A 27,069-nucleotide genomic window follows, 5' to 3' on the forward strand; every position below is an offset into this window, starting at 1 on the left:
CAATCTTGCCGCCGAGCAAGCACGTCTCCCCGTCGCACACAATGACCATATCCCCAGTAGCGCATCGGCCGGCGACTCCGGTGATAAAGCTCAACGTTTGGGTTGCGTTCCCCAAGGGGTCTGAGCCTTATATCCTGCACCAACAAGGCGGCCGCGCTAGCGTGTGCGTCGGTCCCGCCGCGGCCGACAGACCCCGCCCGGGGCCCAATGAGGCTCGCTCAGACCGACCCGACATCGGGCACGCGGCAACGCAGACAGATCCCCCGACGCAGATTGAAGTTTTCCCAGACCGGCCCGGCGTTGTGTGCGCAACGGCGCAGGCTGGTCCCCCGGCACAGACGGACGCCCAAGATGGCGGGAACGCCGACCGCCCACAAGCTTGCGCCCTGCAGGAGTACCAGTTGACGCCCAAACAACTCAAATTCTTGCGCATTAAACCCCCTTGCAGCTGCCGTAACAGGCGTGCCCCTAACAGACCCGGCCCCGACAACCTTGACCCTCAAAGTCGAGTCCTCGAGCGGGGTGTGTCCCGTCCTGTCCCCAATACGTCCACCAAGCAGGAAGACATGGCGGAGTGTCTATTCGCCGTACTTGTGGGCACCACTGCTTCCTCGGTTACTGTTTGTTTTCTGTCTCTGTGTGGTATCTGCAAGCCGGAGTCCAAGTTAAAGATCGGACTGGTCCTTGGCCTTCTGTTCTCCGTTGTCCTTGTGAATTTATCATTGTATTGCGAGGACGAATCGCCCTTTTTGCGCACGGGGCATATCTGTCGGCGCTGCCGTGGGGTCACCGTGGCTGGTCGAATGCACCTGAGCTCTCTAAGGAAGAGCAAGTCTAAATGAATAGATTTGACGTGAAAGCGTCCTAGTCGATGGGAAACTGGGTTGGGGGGTTCTTCTTATCTACATCATCCTATTATCGTTTATTAAACCACAATTCTTGGTTCAATTTGTTTGCCCTATTGTGGCTGGGCTATTCAACCCGGAGGACGCATGGATGCCGGTTGCATCACTAGGAAAGGCCGATGCTTTTGCGTGCATCGGAGATTCCAGGCGCGCGACGGCCCTCTCGAAATATGCCTAAAGAAGGCAGTTGCCGTGGGATAGGGATGAGGTTTGGTGATTGGGCCCGCAGGTGTGGCATGTTTGTCCATCAAGCTGCCACATTGGATGAAAGTCGAATGCTCAGGGCTGGCCGGAATCCAATCGATCCAACTGTGAGGGCGGAGGATCCACTGCCCATGGGCGTCCCTTTACCGTGGGGCGTGTGGGAGTATTCAGTGTCCCCTATTGCTACCCGCCATCCCTTCGTAAACGCACTCTCTCCAGCTGGGAAATCAGAGTGGGCGATGGGGGTAGGCATGTCTCTCAAAGCGCGGATATCAACGACAGACGACGCTTTCTGGCCGCCCTGATTGGGCAGCGGTACGTTGAGGATACATAATTACGGAGGTAATAATCAGGTTTGCCACAGAATCGATGCCACAGGGCCGACGCATCAGGACGGCGTCTCAATCATTCCCCCTTCAGCTCGGCCGGCGCGAGAAGACCCCCGGGGGGTTCCGTAGCGGGCTGCCTCAAATCACGGCTCCCCCGGGCAGATGCACGTTGGTGGCGGCCATCATGTGCGTGGGGCTGGGCGGCGAGACTCGGACGGCCAGCCTGCACGTTCGCTTCCGTCCGAGTCTCCATGGGCATCTCCGCGGTAGCCTCCCCGAGAAGGCGAGGTGCCGGCGCGCAGCCAATGGATCCACACACGTGATGGAATTAAGCTCTTTGATTCGGCGGGCGGGGAGTGGGATCTAAGGGGTCCGCCCTTCTTGGCGGCTCTGCACCCGCACCACCAGCCCGGCCCCCCTGCCCGTCTTGAACGACATCTCTCGTGCTCGAGCGCGCCAGTTCACGTCAAAAAGGCTGCCAAACCCTACCCCCAACGCGAATACCAAGACCTTCCAAGAATCTCCAAGACCTCCTGCTCAGCAAATAGAGCCCGCCGAGATATCCAACACCCCGGGAGCCCTCCTTGGCCCGTCCAGTCTCGCACCCGCCGTCGACCCTGCGCTTCCCTTGGCCTGTGAAGGACGCCCGGCCTGCCTGCTGCACGTGCGGAAAATAGGCCGCTCCGATGGCATCTTCCCGTTCTTCTCGACTGCTCCCCAAGCGCCTGGGCGCCCAGACCGGGCTTGCATCACTCGGTAACCACTTCCAGTCCAGCCCTCTCCCGACAGGCAACGCATCGCCTTCCTAGACGGGCAAGACGAAGGAACTCGATGACGGGCCACTGCCAGCTCTGCCCACACCAGAGATGGCGCAGTGACATGCAGTGCAGCGCCGTGCGTGGCGTGGGCTGTCGTCTGCTGGTCCTCTCGACCTGACTGGCCTGGATGTCTCAGCTAGCCAGCTCCCTGCCTGGACGGTTCGAAAGAAAGGGAAAATACTACGGCTGGATATTTGGGCCCGACGTGAAAGCATGTCCGTCCTGCGCCAACCCGCGGTACCCGCATTTCGCCATGCTCTCCCCCCACGGGCCTCGCTCACACCAACAGCCCATGGCACCCGGACGTCTGGCGGGGGCATGTGGGATGACGCCCCTGCTGGTCGCCTCCATGCGCCGCGCCAGATGGACTTCCTGCCTGGCTAACCTGCCTAGCCGTGTCGTTCGGAGGCCCCGTCTTGTCCCTTCCTGCTCAGAGGTGAGGTGATGCCAGCCCCGCTCCCGCCTTGCGACTCCGGATCCGCCGCCTGCGCGATCAGCTTGCTTGTGGGATACGCCAATGCATTGCATTTTGAGATGATGGGTGGATTTGGGCGCATCCAGGGCTGGGTTAGACGTTACACCCCCTCCCCACCCTGCGCTGGGCTTTTTTTCTTGCCGTTTGCGATAGTGCGTATAAGTAGACGTTGATCCGGCTTCCCTGGCTGCCCTCGTTTTTCTCGTTCCCTCCTCGTGTCTGACAGCCAGGAGCAACCCCTCTCCGGCCTTGCATCCAGCCAGCCAGAGCGCCGTCCAGGTCATCCAGCAACAGCGACCAAGCATTGCCTACTGCAGGCTAGACCAGCACCCGGCTTCCCAGCACCGGCTTCCCACAGCACAGGCAGCGCCCGCACGGAGCGCACCGTTTGCCAAGATGCCTACTCTTCACCAATATGACTACATATTTGCCATTGGCACAATTTTCGCGTTCCTCGACGCGTGGAACATTGGTGGGTTGTGTCCAAAGACCCTCCTGAACGATAACCAGGGACCAAAAGGCGAATCACCCCTCGTGCTAACATACACCCTCCCACAACGAAGGTGCCAACGATGTGGCAAACTCGTGGGCCACGTCGGTCTCGTCCCGATCCATCAGCTACATCCAAGCCATGAGCCTGGGTTCCATCCTGGAATTCGCCGGCGCCATCGGCGTCGGCCAGCGCGTCGCTGACACCATCCGCACCAAGGTCGTTGACGTCGAGAGCTACCGCGACACCCCCGCCGTCCTCATGCTCGGCATGACGTGCGCCATCGTCGCCTCCGCCATCTACCTCACCATCTGCACCAAGATCGGCCTCCCCGTCTCCACCACGCACTCGCTCATGGGCGGCGTCATCGGCATGGGCATCGCCACAGTCGGCGCCAGCAACGTCATCTGGTACGACGCCAAGGGCGGCATCGCCAACGGCGTCGTCTCCGTCTTCCTCGCCTGGATCATCGCCCCCGGCCTCGCCGGCGCCTTCGGCGCCATCATCTTCACCATCACAAAGTACGCCGTCATGGTGCGCCGGAACCCCGTCATGAAGGGCCTGATGTCGGTGCCCGTGTACTTCGCCATCACCGCCTCGCTCCTCACCATGCTTATCGTCTGGAAGGGCGGCTCCATCAATCTCGACCACTTCTCCGACGGCGAGCTGATCGGCCTCATCATCGGCGTCGGCATCGCCTGGGGCGTCCTCGTCGCCATCTTTTTCGTGCCCTGGCTGTACCGCCTCGTCGCCAAGGACGACTGGGAGCTGAGGTGGTACCACATCGCCCAGGGGCCCCTCCTGCTCCGCCGCCCCGACCCCCCTGCCCAGCCCGAGGGCGCCCCGGGCGGCATCCGCGACTTTTACGAGGGTCACGCCACCAAGGAGGAGCTCGAGGCCCGCGCCACCGCCGCCGCCGCCGCCGACAGCGGCGACGTCGAGGCTTCGCCCGCCACCAGCACCAAGGAGGCCGGCGTCCTCGGAGACAAGACCACCGGGCAGGCCGCCAACTCGGACTCGGGCTCCAACCGCCCCGCCCTCGCGCCCACCAGCCGCCCCGGCCACGGCGCCGCCGTCCACAAGCCCCTCGTCGGCCCCCGCCCCGAGGGCGCCTGGCTCAGCGGCCCCGTCATGTGGTGGGTCTTCAAGAAGATCTTCCTCAGCGGCGTCGACCAGGACATCATCACGCAGCAGAAGAAGAAGAGCATGCTCACGGGCGACCTCGAGAAGATCCACGCCGGCGTCACGCACTACGACAACAAGGCCGAGTTCCTCTACTCCTTCATGCAGATCATGACGGCCTGCACCGCCTCCTTCACCCACGGCGCCAACGACGTCGCCAACGCCATCGGCCCTTTCGCCACCATCTTCCAGATTTGGGAGCAGGGCGACATCCCTGCTAAGGGCGCTAAGGCTGACGTTCCCTTTTGGATCTTGTGTTTCGGCGGCGTCGGCATCGCGCTCGGCATCTGGACCTACGGCTGCAACATCATGCGCAACCTGGGCAACCGCCTGACGCTGCACTCGCCCGCCCGCGGCTTCTCCATGGAGCTCGGCGCCGCCGTCACCATCATCCTGGCCACCCGCCTCAGTAAGTTTCTCTTCGCGTGTGCCGTTTCTCTCGAGCGTGTTTCTCCAACTTACACACGTCTCGGACTGCAGAGCTCCCCGTGTCCACCACCCAGTGCATCACCGGCGCCACCGTCGGCGTCGGCCTCTGCTCGGGCACCTGGCGCACCATCAACTGGCGCATGGTTGCATGGATCTACATGGGTTGGATCATCACCCTGCCCGTCGCCGCCACCTTTGCGGGATGCATGGCCGGCATCATCATCAACGCCCCTCGCTGGGGCCTCCGGAACTAGGCTTTTCCTTTGTAGACACACTGCCCCGTTTTCCACACCCGCTCCGGATTCCGTGCTGGAGCCATTGGCGTGGTACCGGCAAATGTACCAATCAGACAAATAGACGTTTAGGGAGGTGAAAGGGGCTTGGGTCGGCCACCGATGGAGACGGTGCCCTTCCGGCTCGGTTTTTGCTTCCAAGTTCCTTTCGGGGCGTCTCGGCTTCCTTGGTTTAATACACTGTCATTTCCCCTGCGTTTCTGAAAAGACCGCCTGACCGATCTGCGCTTCGTCGCTGCGAGTATGCAAATATTAAATGGTCTGCCGCGGCCGCAGCCGATCCAGCCGATTCCAGGCCCTCGCTGCCCTCAAGGGGGAAAATCGCCCTGTCGACGGTGGCCAGGAATAGTGAGGGGGAGGGAGTCGTAGTCCTTTCGAAATTGATAGTTGGCTGGGCCAGGAGTGGTTGAACGTATTTGTTAGGGAACTGTATATGAATTGATCGGGCGAACTAACAGTGGCACCCCTTGTAAAGTAAATACGACTGACCCAAGCCAGCTTCGTGCAAAGTCGCGACGAGCCCGCTCCACCAATCTGCTCGGTTTTTTTCTCCCTTCGCATTTCCCAAATACCGCCAATTGGCAAGCAGAGGTTGGCTTTCCCCGGACCTGCTTTTTGTTCCCCGGCCAGAGAGTATGGGGAAATCTCCACACTCGCTGCCGTCCCCTCCGCGATTACCACAGGATATCAAATCTAGTTTTACTGCCGTCTTCCCCGCCCCGGTCGTCGCCTGGGCGGCTTCGTGTTTGGCCCCGACTCGGGCATCACCGCGACGACGCCGGGGTAGGGCTATACTTCCTTGGACCGCCCAGACGGAGACACGTCCTTGACGGGCGCGCCATCGTGTGTCGTTTGTACAACGGACCAACCTACGCCGGCACCCACCTGGGCCCGCGCGCGGCCCATGGCCCAGCTCTTCTCTCGCAGGCGGCACCTCCGGGCGCACACGGCGACGACGGCGCTCGCCTTCATCGCCTCCATGAGCCAGCTAAGCGGGCGGGCGCGCGCGCGCGCGAGTCCATCGTCCAGAAACTTCCAGGTCCAATCTCCTACGAGACAGGTCGGCTTCGCGGGGGCCCAGCAGGTGCAGCTAGCTCCTCATCAGCGGCGTCGTCGACAGGCACCCGTCTTTCACCTTGCCTTCGTTGCCGCCGACCGCTGGCCGACGCGTGCGCTACGCCCTGGACGGGGGTCCCTGCTGCTCAGCGCTATGATCACCTGTGTGCACGGCGCTCAGCGCTGTCCATGGCAGCGGCAGCAGCGTAGCCGATGGCAGGGGGCCCGGGCGCTAGGGGTGCCATCGCCATCATCTTCATCTACTCGGCCACCTTTGCCGTCTTTTTTTAACACCATGATCTGGTGGTTCGTGCCTTCGGAGCTGCTAACTAGTCTCGGTTCAGTAACAAGCCCGGGAAGACGCTGGAGGAAATCGCCGAGCTTTTCGGAGACAGGGTTGCCACAAAGGACGTCGACAAGCCCTCACGGCCAGCTCAAGTAGCACATATCCGTGGAGAGCGTTCGCCAGGTGCAGCACAAGGTCTAGCCCGGTAACGTGGCGGAAGGGGGCCTAGCCATGTGTAAGGGTGCGGATTCTCGTAAGCGCGGCCGCAAAGGGGGCTGGAGTCACATGCAGATTTGTGCAGGGGTCGGTTGTTGCAGCAGAGAGCGAGGCGTCCAGTAGAATGCACACACATATCTGAGAGCACCTTCGGGCTTCCACCACCTCGGGGTCCCGCGCCTGATCTTGCAGAAGAAAGGTAACAGGGCCATGCCTGCTATGATCGGAATAAAGGCTGCGACGTGGGTCGCGCCAAATACGCGCCACACATCGTCGTCGTAGTTCAAGCCTCGCCCTTGCTTGTTACGCCAAACACCCAATCTTGTCCGCGTGTCTCTCGATTTCATACCGAACAAGGCAGCTCGCCCACGTGAGCCTCAAAGCACCCTCAGCTTTCGGCGCAGGTCGCGAGGGAGACCTAGCTCGTCTAGTTGACCACGACGCCGAAAATACCAGGCGGTCTCTATACCTCATCACATAGAGGAACTGCAAGTTTTAGAACTTGATGTATTATCTCGAGGCCAATTCTATCATTATCATCAATGCCTCACGTTCGAGAAACTCCCCTTTTATAGCGCCTGCCGTGTATCTAGATCCGATGTACCGGTACTGCCCTGGCTTCTAGCCCTTTTTAGCCATTAACGTTAATCCCGCGCTCCGAAAAGACACTTGCGACCGCCCACATATCTCCGAATAAATCATGGTGCCGACCCAAAGAGGAAAATAACACCGTCATTTAGAGAAAGGGATATGAACAAGTGGATACGCATGGGCAAGTTAGGCGGCCGGGGGCAGGCGACCAGAGACAATGTCCCTCTGGCACTGCAGCGACATGTTGATCTCCTCGATGATCATGTGCTCGCGCTCCGTCTCGAGGTGCGCGTCTTCTGAGGCGTCGCCGTACCAAACGGCGGCGTAGACCTCGATGCCCTTTGCGCCGCCGTAGTCCGGGTACTCGGACGGCTTGACGTCGCGGACGGCGATGTGCAGGACGCCAAAGACGGTGCCGTCGAGCAGCGTCTTATCGCCGGCGAACTGGATGGGGAACTCGGGCAGCTCGCGTAGCATGGGGTGGCGCGCGCGGTCGACGGCGGCGAAGTTGGGTACGGTGAAGTGGGTGATGACGCCGCCCCAGCCCTCGATGATCTCGGAGCGCATCACGCCCGAGGCCGGGTCGGCGACCGTCTTCTTGTAGTAGTGCTCGGCGTTGGCGTCGTTGTTGGCCGCGTCGGCGAGCGGGCTGCTGAACCAGCGCTTGAAGTCCATGGCCGTCACGTTGGGCAGGAAGGCTAGCGTGCGGCCCTCGGCAGCCTTCCAGCTGGCGCCCGTGGAGCGGGCGACGATGTCGCGCCAGAAGTCGTCGGCCTTTGAGATCTCGGGCGCGAGGAGCTCCTTGAGGCGGTCCGGGCCCAACAGGGCCTTGAGCTTGCTGAGGGCTGTCTGCGAGGTTGGGTACCAGTAGTCCCGGATGTTGCCCTCCCTGGCGGGGCCCTTTGTCACGTAGGTGAAGCCGCTGACGTCCTGGACCGCGCCGCCGTAGGTCGCGCTGGCGGTGCTGCCGGCGAGCGTGACGGCCGACATGAGGGTGGCAAGGCGGACCATTGTCGGAGATGTTGAGAGGGCTTGACGCTATCGCCGATGTATTAATAGGGAAGACGTCGGGGCGAGAGGAACCCTGGACTGTGGCTTGGTCGGGGAGGTCAACGGTTGGTTGATCTGGTTGGCGTGTGGTTGCGCAGATCGAGGGTGTCACGGACGCTTTATACGTTTTTCCCCCCCTGCGTCACTTCGTTCTCACCACCCATGATGGATTGATGTGGTGGAACAAACGGACAACAAGCAATCCGACTGAGTTGTCAATTGGAACAGGGGGAGAGAGCGGTGGAATGTCCCAGCAGGCGGCTTCCTGCAGTGGATATGTGCTGGCCTCATCGGAAAGTGCAGCCGTGTCTGATGGCTCTAGTTCCAGGCCGTTGCAATGACCGCAAAGATCTAGACTAGTGTTTCCGGATTAGCAGCACCTGCTCCAGAGCAAGGGGATCCAGCTGGATGGGGCGGATGGGGGCAACCATGCGCTTCCGTAAAACGGCTAATCACAGCCTCTGGATTCTGCTTGCCCATGTCTCGGCCGGGCGGGCGGGGTGCAAGCAAGGAAAAGTGGCGCGCGTCGCCTGGGTCAGGTTCGGAGGGCGCGGCGAATTACAACCACCAGACGCCCCTCCGAGGACCCCGCCGTCAAAGAGGCACGCAACATCGGTCCAACGACTTGGATCTGCGAGATTAATTAGGTGCTTGCCTCTCGGGTGGGTTGGTCGCTCTTCACTTCTGGCCATGAGTAAGCCTGCCCGACCCAAAACGGCAGCTGTGATGCTACCCCGCCACACCACAGCATACATTATATCTACACAGTACCTGGAAAGAGCCCAGCGTGGCGTGCCTCGCACGCGCCTGCCACGTGAGCTGGTGGTTGTTGTCTCTACCGGTTCTGTGGCGAATTCATGTTCTCCCTTGCTGCGATTAATGGCAACGCAATCCCTGCCTAGCAATCGCTGGTTGGGCAGGCCCCCCAATTGGCCCAAAAAGGAAGGAAGCATCTAATGGGAGGTTCTGATTGAACCAAATGCGAGCGAGCCAAGCACCGAGTAATTGCTTCTGGGGCGGTCAAGGAACCGAGCTTTGGGATTCCTGGTGGCCGCGTCGATCTAACTACTGTAGGAATGTGGGAATTGACTTGTAAGAATCCTTCCAGAACACCCGGCCGTTCGTGCCTCCTTTACGTCAAAGTCCGAGCAATGTCAACATCTGTGCTGCAATTGCCACCAACAAATTGCGGGGTTGGGTGAGCGGCCTTGAAGCTTGGCGGGTATGCTGTCGAAAATAACCGTTGGCGTAGGAATGCGCAACATCGGCCGGGAATTTTGTATTTTGGATCGATTTCCCTTGCAGGTGTTGGTTCTTGCATTGCCACACATCCGGCTGGGCGGGCTGTTGGTCGTTGAGCGCCCTCTCCCTTGCAGACCCGCTCCAATGACGACGTCAAGCCAGGCCCTTGGACATTGCTGGGGCAGACCCCTGGACACTACCATCTTCATGTCACTTCTCATGCAGCAACAATAGCTGCGTCTGTGGTGTTACATAATATCACGCAAGCCAGGCACAGTCCTGGTGTTCGCAGCACGACAGGTGGCTGCCAGGTGGTTCCGCACGGACAAAAAAAAACAGCCAAGGCATCCGTCCAAACCCCGCGCAAGATAGGCCGAATCCACACCAGCGTTGTTTGTTTGGTTGGAACCGCGATATCACAGACACTGCGAAGCAATAGCCGTGCAATCGTTTCACAGCGCTAGGTAAGTGCCTCGCCTTGCAGAAATGCTTTGTTTCATACATTCGAGAGGGCATGGGATGCATCGCATCCTCGCCACTCTCTATCTTCTAAAGGACCATTGCCGTCCTCACCACCGCGCTCTTGTCATTCTTAATGACCTATACCACGGCCTCCCACCTGGTGGTTGCGACTCGGACCCCGGACCTCCCCATCCGCCGCCTTCTGCTGGCGAACCCCAACCGCCACCCCCAGGACCCCCGGGACCACCACCTCCGCGACCACCACCTCGTCCGTTGCCGCCGCCCGGCCAGCCACCCGGCGGCCCACCCCAGCTAGAACCAGGCCGGCCAGAGCTGCCCCACATCCCTGGGCCCCAGCTCTCGAACCTGGGCCCATCAATGCCCATCTCGTCGAGGATGAAGCCCTGTTCGGTAAAGTCGGCGCACGTGAATCTGGTCGAGTTGGGAAAGTGGATCACGACGCTCCGATTGCCAAAGAAGGCGCCGATGCCCGGCGCCAAGGATGCATATAATTCGCGATACCTGCGCCGAGCGTTAGAAAGGGGCAGGTGAGCTGGAAGTCGATCGTGTCCGCTGGCGCCGCAGCGAACGAGCGGTTCGAAGCGAGGACGCAACTACTCACCTCTTGAACTCAAAGTCGGGCGCCGCGGCTTTACCATGCTTCCCGGACAGGTCGCCGACCTGACACGTCCCGGGCTTGTCTTTGTCGCAAGGGATCTCCTGTCCGCGCTCGTAAGGGTCAAGGTGGGTGAGCGTGCCGTTGCAGTTGCCATCCGAAGGCACCGGCTGGTCGTGGATGTGGTACTCTGCATTATGGCCTCCATCAGCCATTTTGCCTCTTTTGCACCTTCGCAATGCATCCCCGGGAGGGTGGGCAAGTGCTAACCGTATTCGCCACCCGTGTCAGTGGGCAGGTTCCTGAAGTTCACCTGGAAGACGCCGGTGCCATCGGGACTGCTAAAGGCGATGACGGATCCGTGAAAAGGCTTGTCGTCGCTCGCCTTCCACTGCGCCACCGCCATGGCGGGCGGGTTGTTGGCGATGACGGCCGCGTCGCCCAGCTTGCCCGTCACCGTCTTGGGGTCGGCCTGCGCACCGCAGCGGGCGACGAGGAGCCCAAGCCCAAGGGTGGGGCAGGCGCCGAAGGCGCCAGACCCGGAACGCTTCCCCATCTCTTGTGCGTTTATAGGGCGCGTCGTCGCCTTTGTCTAGCTTTGTCGTATCTCTGGCCTCGGCGCTGCCCTAGAGGTCGCTGTGCCCGTCGCTTTAGCTCCCTGGCTCCCTAGAAAGGTCCTTGTTCCCGGCCTCTTGCTGTCTGCACACGGCCCAGGACTACCATTGGTGCTGTGTGAGGGGGCCCTCACTAAAGCCTTGCGAATTTCCAGCGACGCGGGTGCAGGCCGTGAAGCAAAAGTTTCCGTTTGCTGGCCAACGATCTCTACTGGCTTTATATAAGCACGTAAATGATGAGCCGATAGATTCCACGCCTATCGTAGCAGAGGGGCATCCCTCTCGATATGTACCGAACATTTCTAGTCATCAGAATAACTTCAAGCTTAGATTCGTCCCAACGTGTCGTTCAGTCCAGATCTCTACTGGGGTGCTGAATCGTCTGCCAGCCGATGGCGGGTGGAGAGCCCGGGTTCGCACCAGATAGAGCGGCGCTCCCAGAGTTCGGCAAAGACGACACCATTGCGTGTATGTACCTACCTGGCTATCCAGGCACCTAGGTGGGCACCCAGCCTAGCCTGTGGGAAACCTGGTGGCAGGTAGGGGCAGCTCGAGATGAATGATATCATCAGGTTGCGCCATCGGTGCCGGCCAACGCGCGGAAGCCGCGGGCGGCGCTCAGAGGAGTGTTTTGCGTACCGCCGGGTCGACGCGATCCCAAGGACGTGGAAGAGATGGAAATACGTGCAGAATCCGTCCCGTCTCCCATGCTGTCCTCGTTCCGCACGCACTGGTGCTCGGCTGCCCGCTGCACCATCCGAAATTTCTTCCCAAGAACACGTGCGACTGGACGACCGCGCTATCAGCGCCCGCCCGAAATACCGAGCGCTGGCGTGCACCACGTTCCAGACCGGCGTTTGGCCGCTTGGTCCGATGGGGGCAGAACCGTGTCGACTCGCCCATACGGGCCATGGGTGCTGCTACATGCACGACGGTTTTTTACTCTAGGCGTGCTTTTGTTTAATTAGGTGGAGCCTGCGTCCCTCGACTCCGAAAGGGCAAGTGTCGCGAGTGTAGCTGAACCTAGAGCCCCTCTCGATGGGATTGCTTCCGTCGGCACGAGGCATGTCAAGGTGTATTTCGGGCCTGAGGGAGTCCCTCGCGGTTCGACTGGGTCACTCCCGGCCCGCTGTCAGGACAGAACCCGAGCAAGTCTGCTGCCGGGATTCGAGCAGCTTGGTCCCTGGCTATGCCGACATTTCCGCTAGGGCGAAGACCACCAAACAGGCATCAGGCCGGGAATACCAAGGAACTTCGAATAGGCAACCGGTCTTGGGCCCGGCAGATGGGGCTGACCTATATATTTGAGACATGACAGCTGTCTTAACCAGGACCCATGGCGTTTGGACGGGAGGCGGATAACCGGCCCTTTTGCTTCAAGCCAGTGCCGTTCTTCCGCGGATTCGTCCCTGGCCTATCCAGAGAGGCACAAACCCCAGCTTCAGGAGGGTTACTCCCCTTACGGAAAAAAGGTTGTTCATCCCAGCATGAGACCACTTTGGATTAGTCACGGCGATTCCCTTTCAAAAAAAGCTTACGTATCCGAATCTGGACCTTCCAGCTCATTTTTAGGGGACGCCTATATTGCCACAAACTCTAGCTATTCTACCACAAAATCAACCGTGCACACGTGCAATCATTGCTGCGCACCGTCCCACCACCAAATTTACATATACCAAAATAACAAGCGATGTTTTCCCATGTTAATTACGTCAATTCATAAAGTCACTAATTCAATTCCCCGTATTGCACGGTTTTTAAAGCGGCCGTAGCTTTGGGCACGAGTTAAACTCCCAATCCCGGCTATAAAGGTCGTTGGGTTTTAAAGCCGGGCCCACTTTACCCTTACTTTAAATTAGGCATTAACCCCGGCCGCCTTTTCGATCCCAACGCTAACCTTTAATACCAAAAAAAACACGCGATACTTACCTTTCCGGCATTATTTTTATCGCAATTTAATTAACGATGCTTTCCAACGCTATTTACGCTTTTTGCAACGAGCTTTTTAACGCATTGGCCGCACGCGCGCATGCAAAGGGCTATAATATCGTTTTGCACGATAATTACAAATCCGCCGGCAAAATTTTCCGCACCCAAATGCGCTATGCCAAAAAAGGCGTGCTTAAGCAACAACCCAACGTTGCCGATACCTATAAGGCCAAAAAGCGTAAAACAAGCACAAAAGGCACTAATTGTCCCTGGATAACCGCCTTTAAACGCATGGGGGCGGGCTGGGTAAAGGTCCCTTACGTTAATCTCGGTCATAACCACCCGTTGGCCGATAACCTTGCCGCTTTTACAAACTTCCGACGAAAGTCCTTGCAAATTTGCAAGGAACGAATCCTTGCCCTTTGGAAGGCAAGGCTTCGTCCGTTAGCCATTATGCAAAGCTTACGGGCAAAGCGGCCGAAAAGGATTAATTTTACCCGCAAAAACCTCGGCAATTTCCTATAAGCCCAACGAAAAATAAAATTAAACGGGCGCACTTCCATCCAATGGCTTTTCGATATAATTTCCCGGCAAACCATACCCTTTATGGATTAGCAGCGTTAATTTGGCCTTGTTTTTTATTTTTTTTTAGCAATTAAATGGCTTAACCAAAGTTTACCATTAAAATTGGCGTAACGAAACCGGCCGTATCGAATAGCTTTTCCTCGCACCCCTTTCCGGTTTAAAGCTATTCGCAATAGCACCCAACGTAATCGCTTTCGATTGCACTTACAAAACAAATAAATTTAACCTTTCCATGCTTAATATATGCGGGATTTTGCCTTTTAAAAAAAGCTTTTCCTTTGCTACCGTATTTTTAAACAACGAAAAAAAAGGAGCTTTTGCATGGTTTTTTAACGCTTTAAGCTTTTACCTCGAATTGCATAGCCACCCACCACCAACGTTAATCGTTACAAACCGGAACCTAGCCTTAATTAAAGTTATTAATACCGATAAAAAGCTACAAGCTATTTTTAAACTCCTTTGCAAATAGCACGTAAATATAAACGTACTTGCAAAATGCAAACCTTACTTTTTTCCGGCTCGAAAGGAGCCCGGAACAAAAGGTTGTTGGGTGCGGCACAAATCCTTTCAAACCTTTTTTTAAGCTTAAAACGACCTCCTCGCTTTCCCAACCAAAGCTATATACGAAAAAAGGCTACAAGCCTTTAAAAACCTTAACGAAAAGGCAGTAGCTTACGCTTGCAACACGTAGCTAACGCTTTTTAAGGAAAATATCGTGGCCTGTTGGGTAAACCGTTACAGGCATTTCGGGGTCCGTACCATTTTTATCGTTAAATCCTTGCATGCAAGGATTAAGCTTTTTATTAACAAATCGGGCGGAAATTTCGCAACGGTTTACAAATGCTTTAAGCTTTATTGAAGCACCCAATTTACCGACCTTTTCGCCTTACGGGCTTCGGCCATAAATAAGGTGCCTTACGGCTTTTCCTTTGCTTTTTGGGAAAGCGTGCGTGCAAAGTTCGTTCCCCAAGCGCTTTTGGGGGTAAAACGGGTTATTAAAAGCCTTTAGCCGGAAAGGGATAAGGGCAAAGCCGGTAACCCTGCCCTTTTCGCCCTCCTTTTACCTATTTCGCCTTGCGTTTGCACGATTACGGTTACCCACGGCCTGCTTTGCCCCCACGTTATTTCCGGCTTACAAACCGCTTACAAACCTTTGCAAATGGGGCATTTCGATCTTTATTAGCATTGGAACCGCGTCGAAAAGGAGGCCCACGAAGCCGAATTTACCGAAAGGTCCCTTCGTTGCCCGGGTCCCCTTAACCTACTGCCTATCAGGTTTAAAGGCCGGCCCAAAAGTGCTTTAAACCACGCTTCGGCCTTAATAAAGCGTAACCCTTCCCTTTTCGAAACGATTGCGGCCGAAAAGGCCCGAAAAGCACTGCCACCACTTTCGTTAGCCCCTGCCCGGCTACAAGGAGGTAAAGGCCGTAGCCGTGGATTTAAAGGCCAAAGCCGTGGGCGAAGCAGGGGTACCAAGGCTTTTAGGACCCCAACCCCGGCCGGGTTGGGGTTTAAAACCTTTGTACCTAATTTGGGAAGCGGGCCCTTAGCCTTTAATTTAATTGCCAATTCCGATTCGTCCCTTTCGTCCCTTTCCTTACATAAATTTTGGAACCCCCAATCCCAAAGCCACCCGGGTAACCTTTACGAGCCCGGCACGGAAGCCCCTAAGCGGTTTGCACGCTTTTTACAGCGCTTGCAATATGCTAAAAAGGACCCTAAAGCTTTTAACAAAGTTTTGCAAGCAACGGTGCTTAATATCGAGGACGTTTTGCAACGATTCGAACTTATAACTTTGCCCCGTAACGATTTTGGTAATATACCGGTTATAAAAGCGAAAAGCTTTTATAACCGTTTGGTGCAATATACTAAAGCGGAATTACAAAAATTGGTTAAATTTATAAGGTCGTGCATTATTATTGCAAATTAGGGCCTAATTTAAATGCGAATAGCTTTATTTTTTTAACTTTTAATAGGCTGGCTTACCGGGACTTTAATTTAAAAATACGTTTCCCCCACGGGGACTTAACTTTAATGCCTCCCGCACGTTACTAACGAACACAGTTACGTCATTGACAGGCATTAATCGACCAGCAAAAGTACAAATCCTCCGCCCAAACTACCGGCGGTACCTTAACAATCTATGTTGCACTGTGACTCCGCTATTCTGTGGTAGAATAGCTAGAGTCTGTGGCAATATAGGCGTCCCCCATTTTTATTTTAGCCTTTAATGGGCTAGCCCTGTCTTACTGCCCAGGGGCCTTGGGCTTGTGAATAACAAACCACCTCGGGTCGCGGAAAAGGTAGTTTCAACCCACAGGAAAGGTTGAAATTTCACGGAAATAGAACACGGCACTTTCACTACAATTTTGAACGTGGCAGGTGGGAAGAGCCAGTGTGAAGGTGAAACCAACATCATCGGCTCAAAAACATGTTTAAAAGCCTCAACAGTTAGGACTTAAACATTGGTATTTACGCTACTTATTTCACGGAAATGTAAACAACTTGCCGCTTGGAACTTTAATTTTGCCCAAGGGTAACGGCGAATAAAAGGAAAAGGTATACGACGATGAAGTGAATTTATTACAACACGTGGCATCGGAAGTTAAGCGTTGAAGTAACGGAAATTTTCGCTTGTGCGGGGGAGTTGCATTTATAACAAATGGGCCTAACTGGCTGGAAGGCATTAAAGTAGTCTTTAAGTTAATTTGATAAAGATGATGACAAGTTGCTGGAATGATACCACCGAGTTGAAAATTCAAATCAAACAATCGTCACTAAGCTAAATTGAAGGCTTTATTAAATCCACCAAAGCTGCCTTCATAAGTTAAAAAACACATTTCGGGAACGAGGCAATAGTACGAGAATTTGTCCCTTACATAGTTCGATGGCCTGCAACAGGAGTTAGAGAGTTGGCTTCGCCGTGCATCGCCTCAGATGAGCCGCCACGAGCGATTACCTTGTATCGCGTCGAGATCTTCTGTTGCAATGCTTTCTCCGGGTAACCTGTACGAAAAGGGTCAGCAGGAATAGGTTAGCAACGCACAAGGCCTAAGGGTCACAGAGGGCAGTGGACTTACGGCGAATCAACAAGTGTACAAGATCAAAAACAACAGGTAGCCAGGTGGCTAGTGCCATAACCTGCCCGAACGTCCACACTGCATCTTTGTTTGTCTCGCCGGCGCGCCGGAGGACGTCCTCGCGATAAAGGTGGAATATTCCCAGGAACAGCCATATCATGACGCCACAGACGAAAGCATTGAGCAGGCGAAAGTGGGATCTGTATGGCTTAAGCTGTTTGACGAGCCACTGCCGCCCGACACGATCAAACCTTGTCTTGCAGCAAGGGATTTGGTACAGCAACGCATAGAGATACCACAGGACATTAATGAAGATGACGGCGGCACCTGCATCTGCCGTCTTGCGCAGGATGTTGTCGTAGAAGCGGATATCATGGCAGTGGTTCCACCAGTAGAAACCGCGGGTCCAGGGGTGGGCGGGATGCAGACGGTTCATGTCGACGCTGAGAAGCCTCTGCTCCAAGATGCGGACGAAGGCCGTGACGCCAGAGAACAGGGCCAGGACGACGAACCACAGGATGAGCCGCAGGTGCGTGCGACGGAGAGCGTCGGAGATGGACTCGAGCAGGATTGGCACAAGGACGGAGAAGTGCGCCATGAAGCCGGCCGTGACGATCTCGTACTGCCGCGCGGACACGCCAAACTCTCTGGCCAGCAGCAGGTAGCGAGCGATGACGGCGCCGAGCATGGCGATGGCGAAGATGAGCGCCGACTCCAGAAAGGTCGTCAGAGATTCCAGGAAGGCGTAGAGCCGGAAGTTGGCCGAGGCGCGCGAGACGGCCGGGTAGCGACCCGGCTCCGGCGGGCCGCCGCCGCTAAACGCGCGTCTGGCCAGGGCCTCCCTGGCGAGCAGGATCTTGTCGGCCAGGACGGCGAGGAAGTAGGTGGTGCCGAGCCAAGCGGCCAGCCAGAACGAGACGGTGATGCCGATGCCCGATAGGTCCGGGTCGCCCTCAAAGCCCATGTTCCTGCAGACGTCGGCGGGGCAGCCGTCGTAGGGGAACTCCCAGACCCGCGCGAAGGGCCGGTCTCGCTCGCCGACCGTGCCCCAGGACCCAGAGATGGTTTGCCACCAGGCCAGCAGCTGCCCGTCCGTCGCGTTCGCGTGCGGGCTGCCGCGCAGCAGGGACCGCAGGTAGCCGCGGGCGAGCCCGACGGGGTATTCATCCGAGCTGGCGTCGTAGTCGGCTTCCATCCGGTAGGTGGCGGCTAGCCATTTTGCCGCTGGAACACAATCTGTGAACTGAAAGCTTTCGAATGGAGGAGCTTGGGTGTCCATGAGGTGGTGGATGCGAGGAGTTCAGGTGTAATTTTTGCAGTGCTAATTAGCGTGAGCATGCGTGCCGCCTGGAGAAGACCGCGCAAGCTGTGAGCTCGGCTGATACCTTCTTCTCTCTTTTATGCCGATATGGCTGCATCATCAAGGGGAGGCCTCCAGGCTTGGGTTCCTCGCCCGTTTCCCTACTCCGTCATATGTAGTCATGCCGGAACATTCCGCCCTGAAGGATTGAGGCGAAAGGCCGCCCGGCTAGTGAGGAACAAGGTGAGGTGTGGTGTGGGTGCGGTATGGCTGGGGCTACCTCCAGCCGGGCGGTCAAAGGGGGTCAAGATCGACACCTCGGAAGGGCAAAGTTGGGCAACCGCGCAGTTTTGCGCCATCCAATGGAACGCTGTGACCAATGGGATGGGCTATAGTTCGATGCATTTGTGGTCACGTGGCACCCTCTCTACTGTGATATGAGGCAGGTATGGGTCGCCTCGTGTTGTTCAGCTAGGCTAGCGACGGCGAGACAAGGCACGATGTAACGACATTAACGCCACATATGCTATGAATAGACTGCGGCTGACTGAAAACAATAGTTGGTTTCTTCACGAGCTGTGGGAGCTAGCAAATTGACTTCAACATGTTATTCCCTCTACGATACCAGTTCCCGGCGAGCAGCTTCAGGAGGGCCGAGCCCTGCTTATCAACACTTTAACCAAATTTACAGTTAGTAGGCGCAGCCTCACGCCAGTAGTTGTAATTACCGTTCAACCTTTCGCGATTCTGCCTGAAGGGCAGGAGGGCTACTGTAATCATTCAATTGGATGGACAGGCTTCGTACTGGCTCAAGTTCTTGTATAATTATCATTGGGCCTGGGCCGGATGACCCCGTCAACGATTCTTGTCCTTTGAAGCATCTCGTAAAATTTGAAAGCAAATTCAACTCTATCGCATTCCCCAAGCTTGCATATCGCGCTATTATAACATGTGACGTATCCGTAGCTTCTCGTTTGTGGTAGCATGAGTTGCCAAGGCGAGGGATTTAACAGTTGTATATATAAGAGGGAGATAAGGAGTGCATCTTTTCCTTCCCACTAACATAATATTATAATTACCAGATATGCATCCAAGCGAATTACCCCGCCGTGGTATGATAGTAGTCCTTGGCAGTTTAGGCGCACGCCAAGAGCCACCTTTTGTGAGCTGTTCGGCTGCTTCCTGGATATGCACCTCGTTAGATAACGTCAATCGCCGAATGCGGATACGCTGTCTCCATTCGGCCGAGGTGGAGGGAGCTCCGGCGTTCAAGAAACCTGCACTCCGCGGTAGTTGCTCGCTTATTCATCACGGTTGAGTGCATTTTTACGTCAAGAGCAAGGGGTATAATAATACAAGATCTCGCGGGGCCACACCCCGTCCCGGGCCGCAGCCATAGGGCTGCAAACTAGGGGGATGGACCGAGGCGGAGCAGTCTGGAATCCAATGGCTTTTGCAACTCCAGAGTGGTCGGCCGCTTTGAGGAGCCCGCCCTCCTCAATCGGGCTCGATACCTTCTTGTTTGAAGCAACGTCACTGTTCACCTGCTTCTCCGTTCTCTGCCGCCCCTCGTATTCGACGTAAATGTGCGGAAGTTCGAATACGCTCACTACTAGCAACTTCTTGCTCAAAGTGCCTCGATCAAGCGAATGCATCGGCTCGGGGTATGCCGCAACCCTGAAAATCACGTTACCAATGGGCTGGCCCCCTCTCCTCACGGCGAATGTCACGTCAGCTCCGCAATTTGTAAGGGGGCCAGCAGGGCACGGTACCTCGGCACCTGTTTTAACAGGTTAACCCGGTAGTTTTCAGGATGCCAAGGAGCATAGATACTGCCACAAAGGAGGCTATCACCAAGGGCCGGCACACTGTTCCATGCCTTGGCACGGAAGATCTGCACGGGCACCGGGCAGATGCTTACCGAGCACTCGTCGGCAACAACAGGGGTGCGGTAGTGGGTACCGCACCTGCAAGAGGGGGGTATCACCGTATATAAGGAGGGCACGAGGCTTACAGCCTCGTGCCCGTCTTCCCTTCTCTTCAGAGATCTAGATAAGCATACAATAACCCGTTTCTTGCACCTTTTGTCCGTCATATACCACATTTTATCTTGACTACTACCTGCCTATTTTTCCTGCCGGCGCCTGGCCCTGAGAAGCAAGGGACGTGGAACCTACCAAAAACGAGCCTGCGACTTTCTGAAGAAATATAAATTGCTAGAAGGGGTACGGCATTGTACGATAACGGTGGAACTCTATGGCCTCATCCTCGCCTGCTCAACACGAGCCTCGCGACTCTCGCTCTCTCGAAATGCTCCGTTCCATTCTCACCGCTGCAGCAGCGGCATGCATTGCTGCCGCTGTAGATGTCCCTGCCTCCAGCTTCTCTGACATGGAGATGGGCAAGGGTGCTCTGGTGAGCCGCATCGGGAACTTGCTATCAAGATAGCGGAACCTTGACCGCCAGTTTGTTGTACGGACATCTGTCGCACCGGAAACGAGAGCTCCAGACTCTATGCACATGGAGAACCAGTCCGGCGTCACCAAGGCCGGCACTCTTATCGGCAATGTTGCCGGCACCGTCACCGTGCCAGAGTTCCGCACCTGCGACGACGGCTTCACCTCGGGCATGTACCTGGCCATCCGCATCGACGGCGTCGAGCCTCGCTGGCAGGACCCCGTCGCCGTCGGCATCGGGCACCTGGCCAGCAAGACCGGGTCGAACGGCGACCTGCGCGCAAACAACTTCCGGGCGGACTGGCGGTGGGGCGACTCTGGCGGATCTGAAAACGTCCTCAGCTTCCCCCCTCCGGGCGGGTGACAAGGTCAAGATGGAGCTCGTGGCGCTGACGCCGTTCGGGCTCAACGGCACCATCAAGAACCTGAACACGGGCCAGGAGGTGTACCGCATCCTGTCGAGCCCGGGCGGCTACTGCGGCTCGACGGCGAACTGGATCGGTGGCAGCTACACTAGGGCCGCGAGGCCCATACCCTTCACCGAGTACCTCGGAGCCGTCACCTGGACCGATGTCCGCGCCGCCACCGCCGTTGGGGAGACGCTGAACCTCGAGGGGGCCGAGACCATCGATCTCGACCAGAGCTGGAAGCTGGACCCCTCCTTAGGCCCCATCCAGGGCGGGCTGCAGACCGACTGCAATATCTTCGGCGCTTCGTCCTTCATCTGCAAGCGCCTCGGGCCTACGCCTCCCACGATCCCCAGCGGGGCATCGCCGTGATGTGCTGTAGGGGAATGGCGTCGTTGGGGTCGGCCGCTGTAGCCGGGGCGTCTGCGTTGTCGCTGCCGCTGGTGACGGGATTTCTTTGGCTGTTGCTTCGTTGTCTTCTTTCGTTTTGTAGTTACTTGGACCAACAAGGCCTAGCTTGGGTAGGTAAGTAGTTAACTGCATCCACTGCCATGTCGCAGCCTCACGCGTCCCGAATCTAAAATATCCACATGGCGGCTAAACTCGCCTAAACCTTCTTTGTCATTGAGGGCTGCCGGAATAATCGCGGAGCTATCCATCATATGGATGCCAGCAGGGTACCTAGGTGCTCGCGCGATAATACCCCCTCTAATGTAGAGCCTCAAACCTCATTGTTAAAAAAGTTGCAAGTGCTGTATCGCTGTTGCCTAGTTGTACAAAGATTTATTCCTACATATGTCCGTTTGTCCCGTCTTTTAGATTGATAGCAGGTGAGCGCACCTGCACTCGTCAAGTTCAGACCTTTGGCTTGCCAGCCTCCTCTACCGTTTCAGTCTTGGACACCTCCACAACCATCGTCTCGCAGTCGAGCTCACGGCCCATATTGCCGCGAGGCTCCCTCATGGAATTCACACAGAACGTGTTGAGGTCGGTGTCGAGTGCATCGAACGGCTCACTGGCCTTGTCTTGGGCGAGCCACGCTTGAATGGCATAACTGTAGGTCTTTTTTGTAGAGCGTCCGGGTGTATTGGTAGGCCGGGTAGTTGCGGTGGCGGACCCGCCTCCGTTTTCGACAGGGTATCGCGTGTTCGTGTGTGGTTCGCGGCTCCGGATCGCAACAGTCGAGGAGAATAGATGGGCATGACGCAAATCGGTGGGTCTCTCGCTCTGAGGATAGGGAATGGGGGTCTTGCTCTGATTGAAAAAGCACGACTCGTCAGTTCAAAGCGTCGTAGTGATGTTATAAAAGTTAAAGAAATGTTGGTAGCGAACCAAGTCATCCATGTCTGTCGAGCCTTGCTGACACTCTCTCCTGGCTCGTTTGAAAGCAGGTTACGGGTGGTGATGACGATGAGTTTGAGCAGAGGTTGCTGCGAGCGACAAGGACGAGCGGCGATGCAGCTGGTATAATAGGCTAAGCAGAACAGAAATGAACACCCAACAGAGAGTTAAGAGTACTGACCAGCAAAGAGATCCGTTTCGAGAACACCAGGAACACCGGAGAAGGGCGTCGCCTCCCTTTTTAGCCAAAAACCTCGCTCGCCCAAGAGAGCAGGAAACTGGGAGGAGACCGGTTTGGTCGCCCAGGCTCTGCAGCCTGCCGGATAGTTGCGCGGTCAAACATTTCGCGTCTTCAGCTTAGTGAAGCCGGCCCAGAAGCAGTTTAGCCGCCCAAACAAATGACGAGACAATGAATGGCTAGGCGCTCGTTCGAGCAAGGAGAAAAGCAAACATGGCCGCCGGTCACCTGGAGCGAGGCTCTCTATTCGCAGGTGTATCTGGTTCTACTTGAACATGGTCCTGGCTAGCGTGCGTGTGTCGATGGTATTATTCCTGCTTGCTGCAGCCAGGACCTTGTGAATTCGCCCGATGCGGATAAAATCCCAAGGGCTTTTCTTGAAAGTGAGCCGCAAAAGAATCCCAGTGACGGGAATATTTGATTTAACCATCAAAAAGGAAGCATCTTCCAGCGAAATCACCTTGCACCCCTGCATGGAAGGCGGACGCGTGATGTGTTCTTTCCTTCTAGAAGAATCCTCCGATGGACGCCTCTTCGAGCTAAGGGACGCCGATGCTTTTAAAAACCGGGATTATGGGCCTATTATTGGTTGTGGTTGTGGTCGTCATTTGTGGCGCAGGCGTTGGCGCGTAGGGAATGGTAATTTTCGTGTCCCCTGAAGTGCCGTTGGGCCCAGGTCGCCCGGATTGGAAGGTGGTCAGCAAAAGCACCCCTGTTCGTTGGTGTGACTTGGAGGTACGGATTTTCAGGGGCGCGGTGCGAGTATTGCGACGTACCGCTTTGTAACAGTGATTTGTGCTGGTACTTCTATCACGGGCTAAATACGGAAGTACCTAAAAAACAAACGTTTTCATTGGCTAACGCACGCAAGGCCAGCGACCGGGGGCTGAACGGCACTCGAAGATGTCGCCTTGGAGCTACGGGATTGATCGGCGGTTGCCCCGTCTCTTTTTGACTTAGGCCTCGTAGTGCCGTGACTCGCGATTGTTTGGTGGGATGCCGAGCAGGCCCGTGTCAGGCCCTTATGCAGCTGCACGAAGCTGACTCGATGTGAGGGGAGAAGTCGACGTGGGCACCACGGAAGGGAGGAGAAGCTGAAACGGGCTTTCATTTACTATCTGCAGGCTCCCATCCCAGCTTCTCTCGACTCCTGGCCAAGCCTGGCTGCTCACCTCATTACCTCTGGGCGGACAGCCTGTCGTTGCTAGCGGGGCTTGGAGGGGCAGGCCCCGTGTCCCACCCCTTTGGGTTTGGGCCGAGGACGAACTGCATGGTCCCTCCGCGGGCGAAAACGTCCGACCATGTAACCCAGGGCTTGTCCCACTCCTCGCCGTTGACCTTGAGCGACTGCACGTAAAAGTCGGCCTCGGAGCCGCTCGTCGCCGTGATGCGGAGCTCGGCGCCCCCTCCGAGGCTGAGGGTCAGGTCCCGGAACCAGGGCGACCCGACAAGGAACGTCGTCTGCCCCGTGAGCGGATACAGACCGACCATGTTCCACAGCAGCCACGACTCCATTGCCCCGGCGTCGCTGTTGCCCGGCAGGTCGGCCGGGGTGGGGCTGTAGTAGGACTTGGCGACGAAACGGCTGCGACGCACCGAGAGGTACTGGCGGCCGACGAAGTTGTACAGATACGGGGACCCGAAGCTGGGCTCGTTGCCCGGGTTGAACATGGTGTTGCCGAATTGCCCGTTGCCGCCGTACAGACCGGGTGTAAAGAGCTTCTCTAGCCGGTCGACGAAGGCACCGGCCCCGCCAACCAGGGCCACAATGGTCGCAACGTCGTGGTGCGCGTTGAAGGAGTATTCCCAGGGAAGCGCCTGGTAGTAGTAGTCGCCCCAATAACAGCCACCGCAGCTGACCGGGTCCTGGTCAATGAAGCCATCGAGAGAGCGCGGGCCGAGGAACCCAGAGTGCCCGAGCGCCGTCATGTTGGGGTTCCATTGGTTGCGCCACTGGCGCGAACGCCCAAGGTACTTGTTTGCGTCTGCGGTGCGGCCAAGCCCCGAGGCGACTTGATACAGCGCAAAGTCGTTGGCGGCGTACTCGACGGCGCGGCTGACAGACCGGGTGTAGCGGGGCGTGATAAAACCGTGCTCCATCCAGTCTGGGAGCGCACCGCGGCCCTCTTTAACCTGCCCTGAAGGATCACGCCCGTCGCCGTCCGTCTTGGCCGGTGTGACTTCGGCATTCTTGCGCATTGCCTCAAATCCATCACTCCAGTTTACGGCACCGCGGACACCTTTGACGTAGGCATCGGCCAGCACGTTGTCGCTGTTGGAGCCGCCTTGCACAGCCCCATTCCAGTTGGATGACCTGGCATCGCTTACATACCCCTCATGTCGCCAGACATCGATGAGAGAACGGATGAACTCTTCGTAGACCGTGGGTTGGAGGATGTGCAGGAGAGACGTTGTGCACCGGAACTGGAGGTGCTATTAGTCAATGACGATGTGTGGCTCCGTGGAGTGAAGAAAAAAACGCACCGTATCCCAAAAGGTGAAAATATCGTCGTAATAGGGTTCGTCCGATTGCCATAGAGGATTTTCCCCAGTCTTGTTTGTCGGCAGCAGGTTCATAAAGTATAGCGCGGTGTAAAGCTGGGTCTTCATGGTGTCGTTGGTATCCGTCGTGGTCACCTTGGAGAGAACTTCAGAGTTCCAAGCGCTCCGTGTGGCGATGACAAGAGTTCCAAGCTCAGTCCCTTTAGGGATTTGGCTCTGCACGTTGGCGCAGGCTTGAGCCTCAGAGATGAAGGAGACGCCGACCCTGGAGCTGACCTCCGAGTCGGGAAAGGAAAAGACTGCGCCCAGCCTGGCCGTGGAGGATTCGTAGGTATCAATATTACCAAACTCTACAAGAGTGTCGCCAGTCAATCCATCGCTCAGGAAGGTTTTCCACGTAGCCCTCTTGTCAAAGTGGCCGCAGAAGAAGATGCGCCATGGGCCGGCTCGGTTCCAACCCTGTGGGCGATGTCAGCAAGAGCAATGTTGTGCGGGATGGATGTGCCAGAGTGAGGAGATGGGTTGGATCCTATTGACCAAGCCGGGCGTACATTATCGTATATGCCGTATCCTCTGTAAGAAGGAAGCCCAGAATTGTCCTGGGAAACTTGGATACGCCCGCCGAGGTAGTGCTGGCCCAGACCCTGGCCTCGAAAGGAGGGAAGCACGTGGGAAACATCGACGATCACGTTGTTGGATCCAGCCGCTGCAAAGGTGTATTTGTAAAAGCCGGACTTGCGGGTGCCCCCAAGCTCGACGGTAACTCCAGATGCCAGAGTGCTGCGGTAATAGCCGACCTCGGTCATGTCCGAGGCGGCCCTAGTAGTGGTCATGTTGGACAGGGGGTTTTCGATATCACCAACGATGGGCATCTGCGATACCACTCCGTACTTGGGGGCACCGCCCGTGCCGGATTCGTGCAGCATGGAGAAGCCAGTGAAGTCCCCATTGGGCTGGTAGCCCGAGTAGCTGTCGGAACTGGTGTGGAGGTCCGGGCCCAGCTTCACCATTCCTAGGGGCCAGGACACGCCGGGAAACGTATTGCCCCCATTGACGGAACCAGTCTTTACCACGGGATGAAGAGAGTGTCAGAAACCGGGCCACCTGCTGAGAACCGGAGGAGAAGTGCGTCTTACATCGGTTCGGACATATTTGGTAAAGTCGTCTGGCTGGGCGGCGGAAGCTTGCGCCAATGCCACAGCCAGGAAAATCCGGGATAGCATCTCGACTTTGGATCAGACGTTACGGAGCGGAGCGTAAGATGCTGAAAGAAAGAGCCGGGAAGCAGGAATCGGAGCTTGAGATGGAGGTCTTGGGCGTTTCTTTTCATGGTAGCTGCCAACTGTGCAGGGCATGGCGTCGGGGTCGTGCAACCGACATGAGAGGCGCGTGGAGCCCGGCAGACTGCGACATGGTCTAGCTTCCTGCACTACGTGAGATAGGGGTTGGTAGCAGCGGGAGGGGAGACATGCATGCGCTGCGGGCGAGACGGGCTTGGTGGTGGTCAACGTGATCGCACAGGCAAACATGAATGGAAGGTGGGGGGCCAAACATGGCTGGCAGATTGGTAGCCAAGGAATTGTGGTGTTGGCGCGTGCTGTTCAGGCGCTATTGTGTCAATCGCAATACGGCTGCAGCCAGATCCGAGCCAAGGGACGAGAAAAAGAAACATCTCGCAGGTTCCTTACCATTGTCACAGCAAGGGAAGCGTCGATGGCTTCAATCGGAATCTCGAGGCTGGCGGGGGTAAAAGCACAGAGTATTGATATTCCAATCAGGGACCAGAACGAAGGACGATTTTTTTGGAGACACCGAGCTGAGTTACCCCAAACAAATCGCTGCTCAGGGCAAAATTGAGGCCCTGTTTGACATGAGGTCGCACGCACTGACAGAGGTGGCTTGCAGTGTCATTCAGGGGGAAGCGGCACGCGGACGCCTCTATTTACCTAGCTCTGCTGGGCTCGCACCAGCTG

At 56.7% G+C, this 27,069-nt stretch overlaps 13 protein-coding genes across 13 annotated transcripts; 6 read left to right on the plus strand and 7 right to left on the minus strand.

The window, feature by feature from the left end:
- Window positions 1-41: 41 nt before the first annotated feature.
- Window positions 42-842, plus strand: GGTG_05629 (hypothetical protein; the record flags this gene model as incomplete). The annotated part of the gene is made up of 1 exon (XM_009223433.1): window positions 42-842. One exon carries the CDS (start codon window positions 42-44, stop codon window positions 840-842), a length of 801 nt encoding a protein of 266 aa, XP_009221697.1.
- Window positions 843-2,869: 2,027 nt separating this feature from the next.
- On the plus strand, window positions 2,870-5,320 carry GGTG_05630 (phosphate-repressible phosphate permease). The gene is made up of 3 exons (XM_009223434.1): window positions 2,870-3,203; window positions 3,295-4,812; window positions 4,884-5,320. Exons 1-3 carry the CDS (start codon window positions 3,128-3,130, stop codon window positions 5,084-5,086), a joined length of 1,797 nt encoding a protein of 598 aa, XP_009221698.1. The 5' UTR covers window positions 2,870-3,127; the 3' UTR covers window positions 5,087-5,320.
- Window positions 5,321-6,029: 709 nt separating this feature from the next.
- On the plus strand, window positions 6,030-6,676 carry GGTG_05631 (hypothetical protein; the record flags this gene model as incomplete). The annotated part of the gene is made up of 2 exons (XM_009223435.1): window positions 6,030-6,316; window positions 6,526-6,676. 2 exons carry the CDS (start codon window positions 6,030-6,032, stop codon window positions 6,674-6,676), a joined length of 438 nt encoding a protein of 145 aa, XP_009221699.1.
- Window positions 6,677-7,451: 775 nt separating this feature from the next.
- GGTG_05632 (hypothetical protein) lies at window positions 7,452-8,306 on the minus strand. The gene has a single exon (XM_009223436.1). The coding sequence runs from the start codon at window positions 8,283-8,285 to the stop codon at window positions 7,461-7,463; it is 825 nt and encodes a 274-aa protein (XP_009221700.1). The 5' UTR covers window positions 8,286-8,306; the 3' UTR covers window positions 7,452-7,460.
- A 1,829-nt stretch (window positions 8,307-10,135) lies between these two features.
- GGTG_05633 (cu/Zn superoxide dismutase) lies at window positions 10,136-11,200 on the minus strand (the record flags this gene model as incomplete). The annotated part of the gene is made up of 3 exons (XM_009223437.1): window positions 10,136-10,550; window positions 10,651-10,834; window positions 10,915-11,200. 3 exons carry the CDS (start codon window positions 11,198-11,200, stop codon window positions 10,136-10,138), a joined length of 885 nt encoding a protein of 294 aa, XP_009221701.1.
- A 450-nt stretch (window positions 11,201-11,650) lies between these two features.
- Window positions 11,651-12,222, plus strand: GGTG_05634 (hypothetical protein; the record flags this gene model as incomplete). Its single annotated transcript, XM_009223438.1, has 2 exons — window positions 11,651-11,726; window positions 11,831-12,222. The coding sequence occupies 2 exons, from the start codon at window positions 11,651-11,653 to the stop codon at window positions 12,220-12,222; spliced, it is 468 nt and encodes a 155-aa protein (XP_009221702.1).
- A 1,001-nt stretch (window positions 12,223-13,223) lies between these two features.
- GGTG_05635 (hypothetical protein) lies at window positions 13,224-13,712 on the plus strand (the record flags this gene model as incomplete). The annotated part of the gene is made up of 1 exon (XM_009223439.1): window positions 13,224-13,712. The coding sequence occupies one exon, from the start codon at window positions 13,224-13,226 to the stop codon at window positions 13,710-13,712; it is 489 nt and encodes a 162-aa protein (XP_009221703.1).
- Window positions 13,713-13,976: 264 nt separating this feature from the next.
- On the minus strand, window positions 13,977-14,940 carry GGTG_05636 (hypothetical protein; the record flags this gene model as incomplete). Its single annotated transcript, XM_009223440.1, has 6 exons — window positions 13,977-14,053; window positions 14,144-14,215; window positions 14,346-14,389; window positions 14,449-14,492; window positions 14,663-14,704; window positions 14,920-14,940. The coding sequence occupies 6 exons, from the start codon at window positions 14,938-14,940 to the stop codon at window positions 13,977-13,979; spliced, it is 300 nt and encodes a 99-aa protein (XP_009221704.1).
- A 1,707-nt stretch (window positions 14,941-16,647) lies between these two features.
- GGTG_05637 (hypothetical protein) lies at window positions 16,648-18,131 on the minus strand (the record flags this gene model as incomplete). Its single annotated transcript, XM_009223441.1, has 2 exons — window positions 16,648-16,778; window positions 16,853-18,131. The coding sequence occupies 2 exons, from the start codon at window positions 18,129-18,131 to the stop codon at window positions 16,648-16,650; spliced, it is 1,410 nt and encodes a 469-aa protein (XP_009221705.1).
- A 1,352-nt stretch (window positions 18,132-19,483) lies between these two features.
- On the minus strand, window positions 19,484-20,361 carry GGTG_05638 (hypothetical protein; the record flags this gene model as incomplete). The annotated part of the gene is made up of 2 exons (XM_009223442.1): window positions 20,022-20,361; window positions 19,484-19,932 (listed from the first exon to the last, which is right to left on the minus strand). Exons 1-2 carry the CDS (start codon window positions 20,254-20,256, stop codon window positions 19,484-19,486), a joined length of 684 nt encoding a protein of 227 aa, XP_009221706.1. The 5' UTR covers window positions 20,257-20,361.
- Window positions 20,362-20,408: 47 nt separating this feature from the next.
- On the plus strand, window positions 20,409-21,387 carry GGTG_05639 (hypothetical protein; the record flags this gene model as incomplete). The annotated part of the gene is made up of 3 exons (XM_009223443.1): window positions 20,409-20,567; window positions 20,619-20,942; window positions 20,989-21,387. The coding sequence occupies 3 exons, from the start codon at window positions 20,409-20,411 to the stop codon at window positions 21,385-21,387; spliced, it is 882 nt and encodes a 293-aa protein (XP_009221707.1).
- A 215-nt stretch (window positions 21,388-21,602) lies between these two features.
- Window positions 21,603-23,174, minus strand: GGTG_05640 (hypothetical protein). The gene is made up of 2 exons (XM_009223444.1): window positions 22,348-23,174; window positions 21,603-22,269 (listed from the first exon to the last, which is right to left on the minus strand). Exons 1-2 carry the CDS (start codon window positions 22,357-22,359, stop codon window positions 21,871-21,873), a joined length of 411 nt encoding a protein of 136 aa, XP_009221708.1. The 5' UTR covers window positions 22,360-23,174; the 3' UTR covers window positions 21,603-21,870.
- A 508-nt stretch (window positions 23,175-23,682) lies between these two features.
- GGTG_05641 (hypothetical protein) lies at window positions 23,683-26,525 on the minus strand. Its single transcript, XM_009223445.1, has 4 exons — window positions 26,233-26,525; window positions 25,648-26,160; window positions 25,079-25,555; window positions 23,683-25,018 (listed from the first exon to the last, which is right to left on the minus strand). Exons 1-4 carry the CDS (start codon window positions 26,317-26,319, stop codon window positions 23,771-23,773), a joined length of 2,325 nt encoding a protein of 774 aa, XP_009221709.1. The 5' UTR covers window positions 26,320-26,525; the 3' UTR covers window positions 23,683-23,770.
- Window positions 26,526-27,069: the final 544 nt, after the last annotated feature.

This window comes from Gaeumannomyces tritici (assembly GCF_000145635.1).
Source record: "Gaeumannomyces tritici R3-111a-1 unplaced genomic scaffold supercont2.3, whole genome shotgun sequence".
NCBI lineage: Eukaryota > Fungi > Ascomycota > Sordariomycetes > Magnaporthales > Magnaporthaceae > Gaeumannomyces > Gaeumannomyces tritici.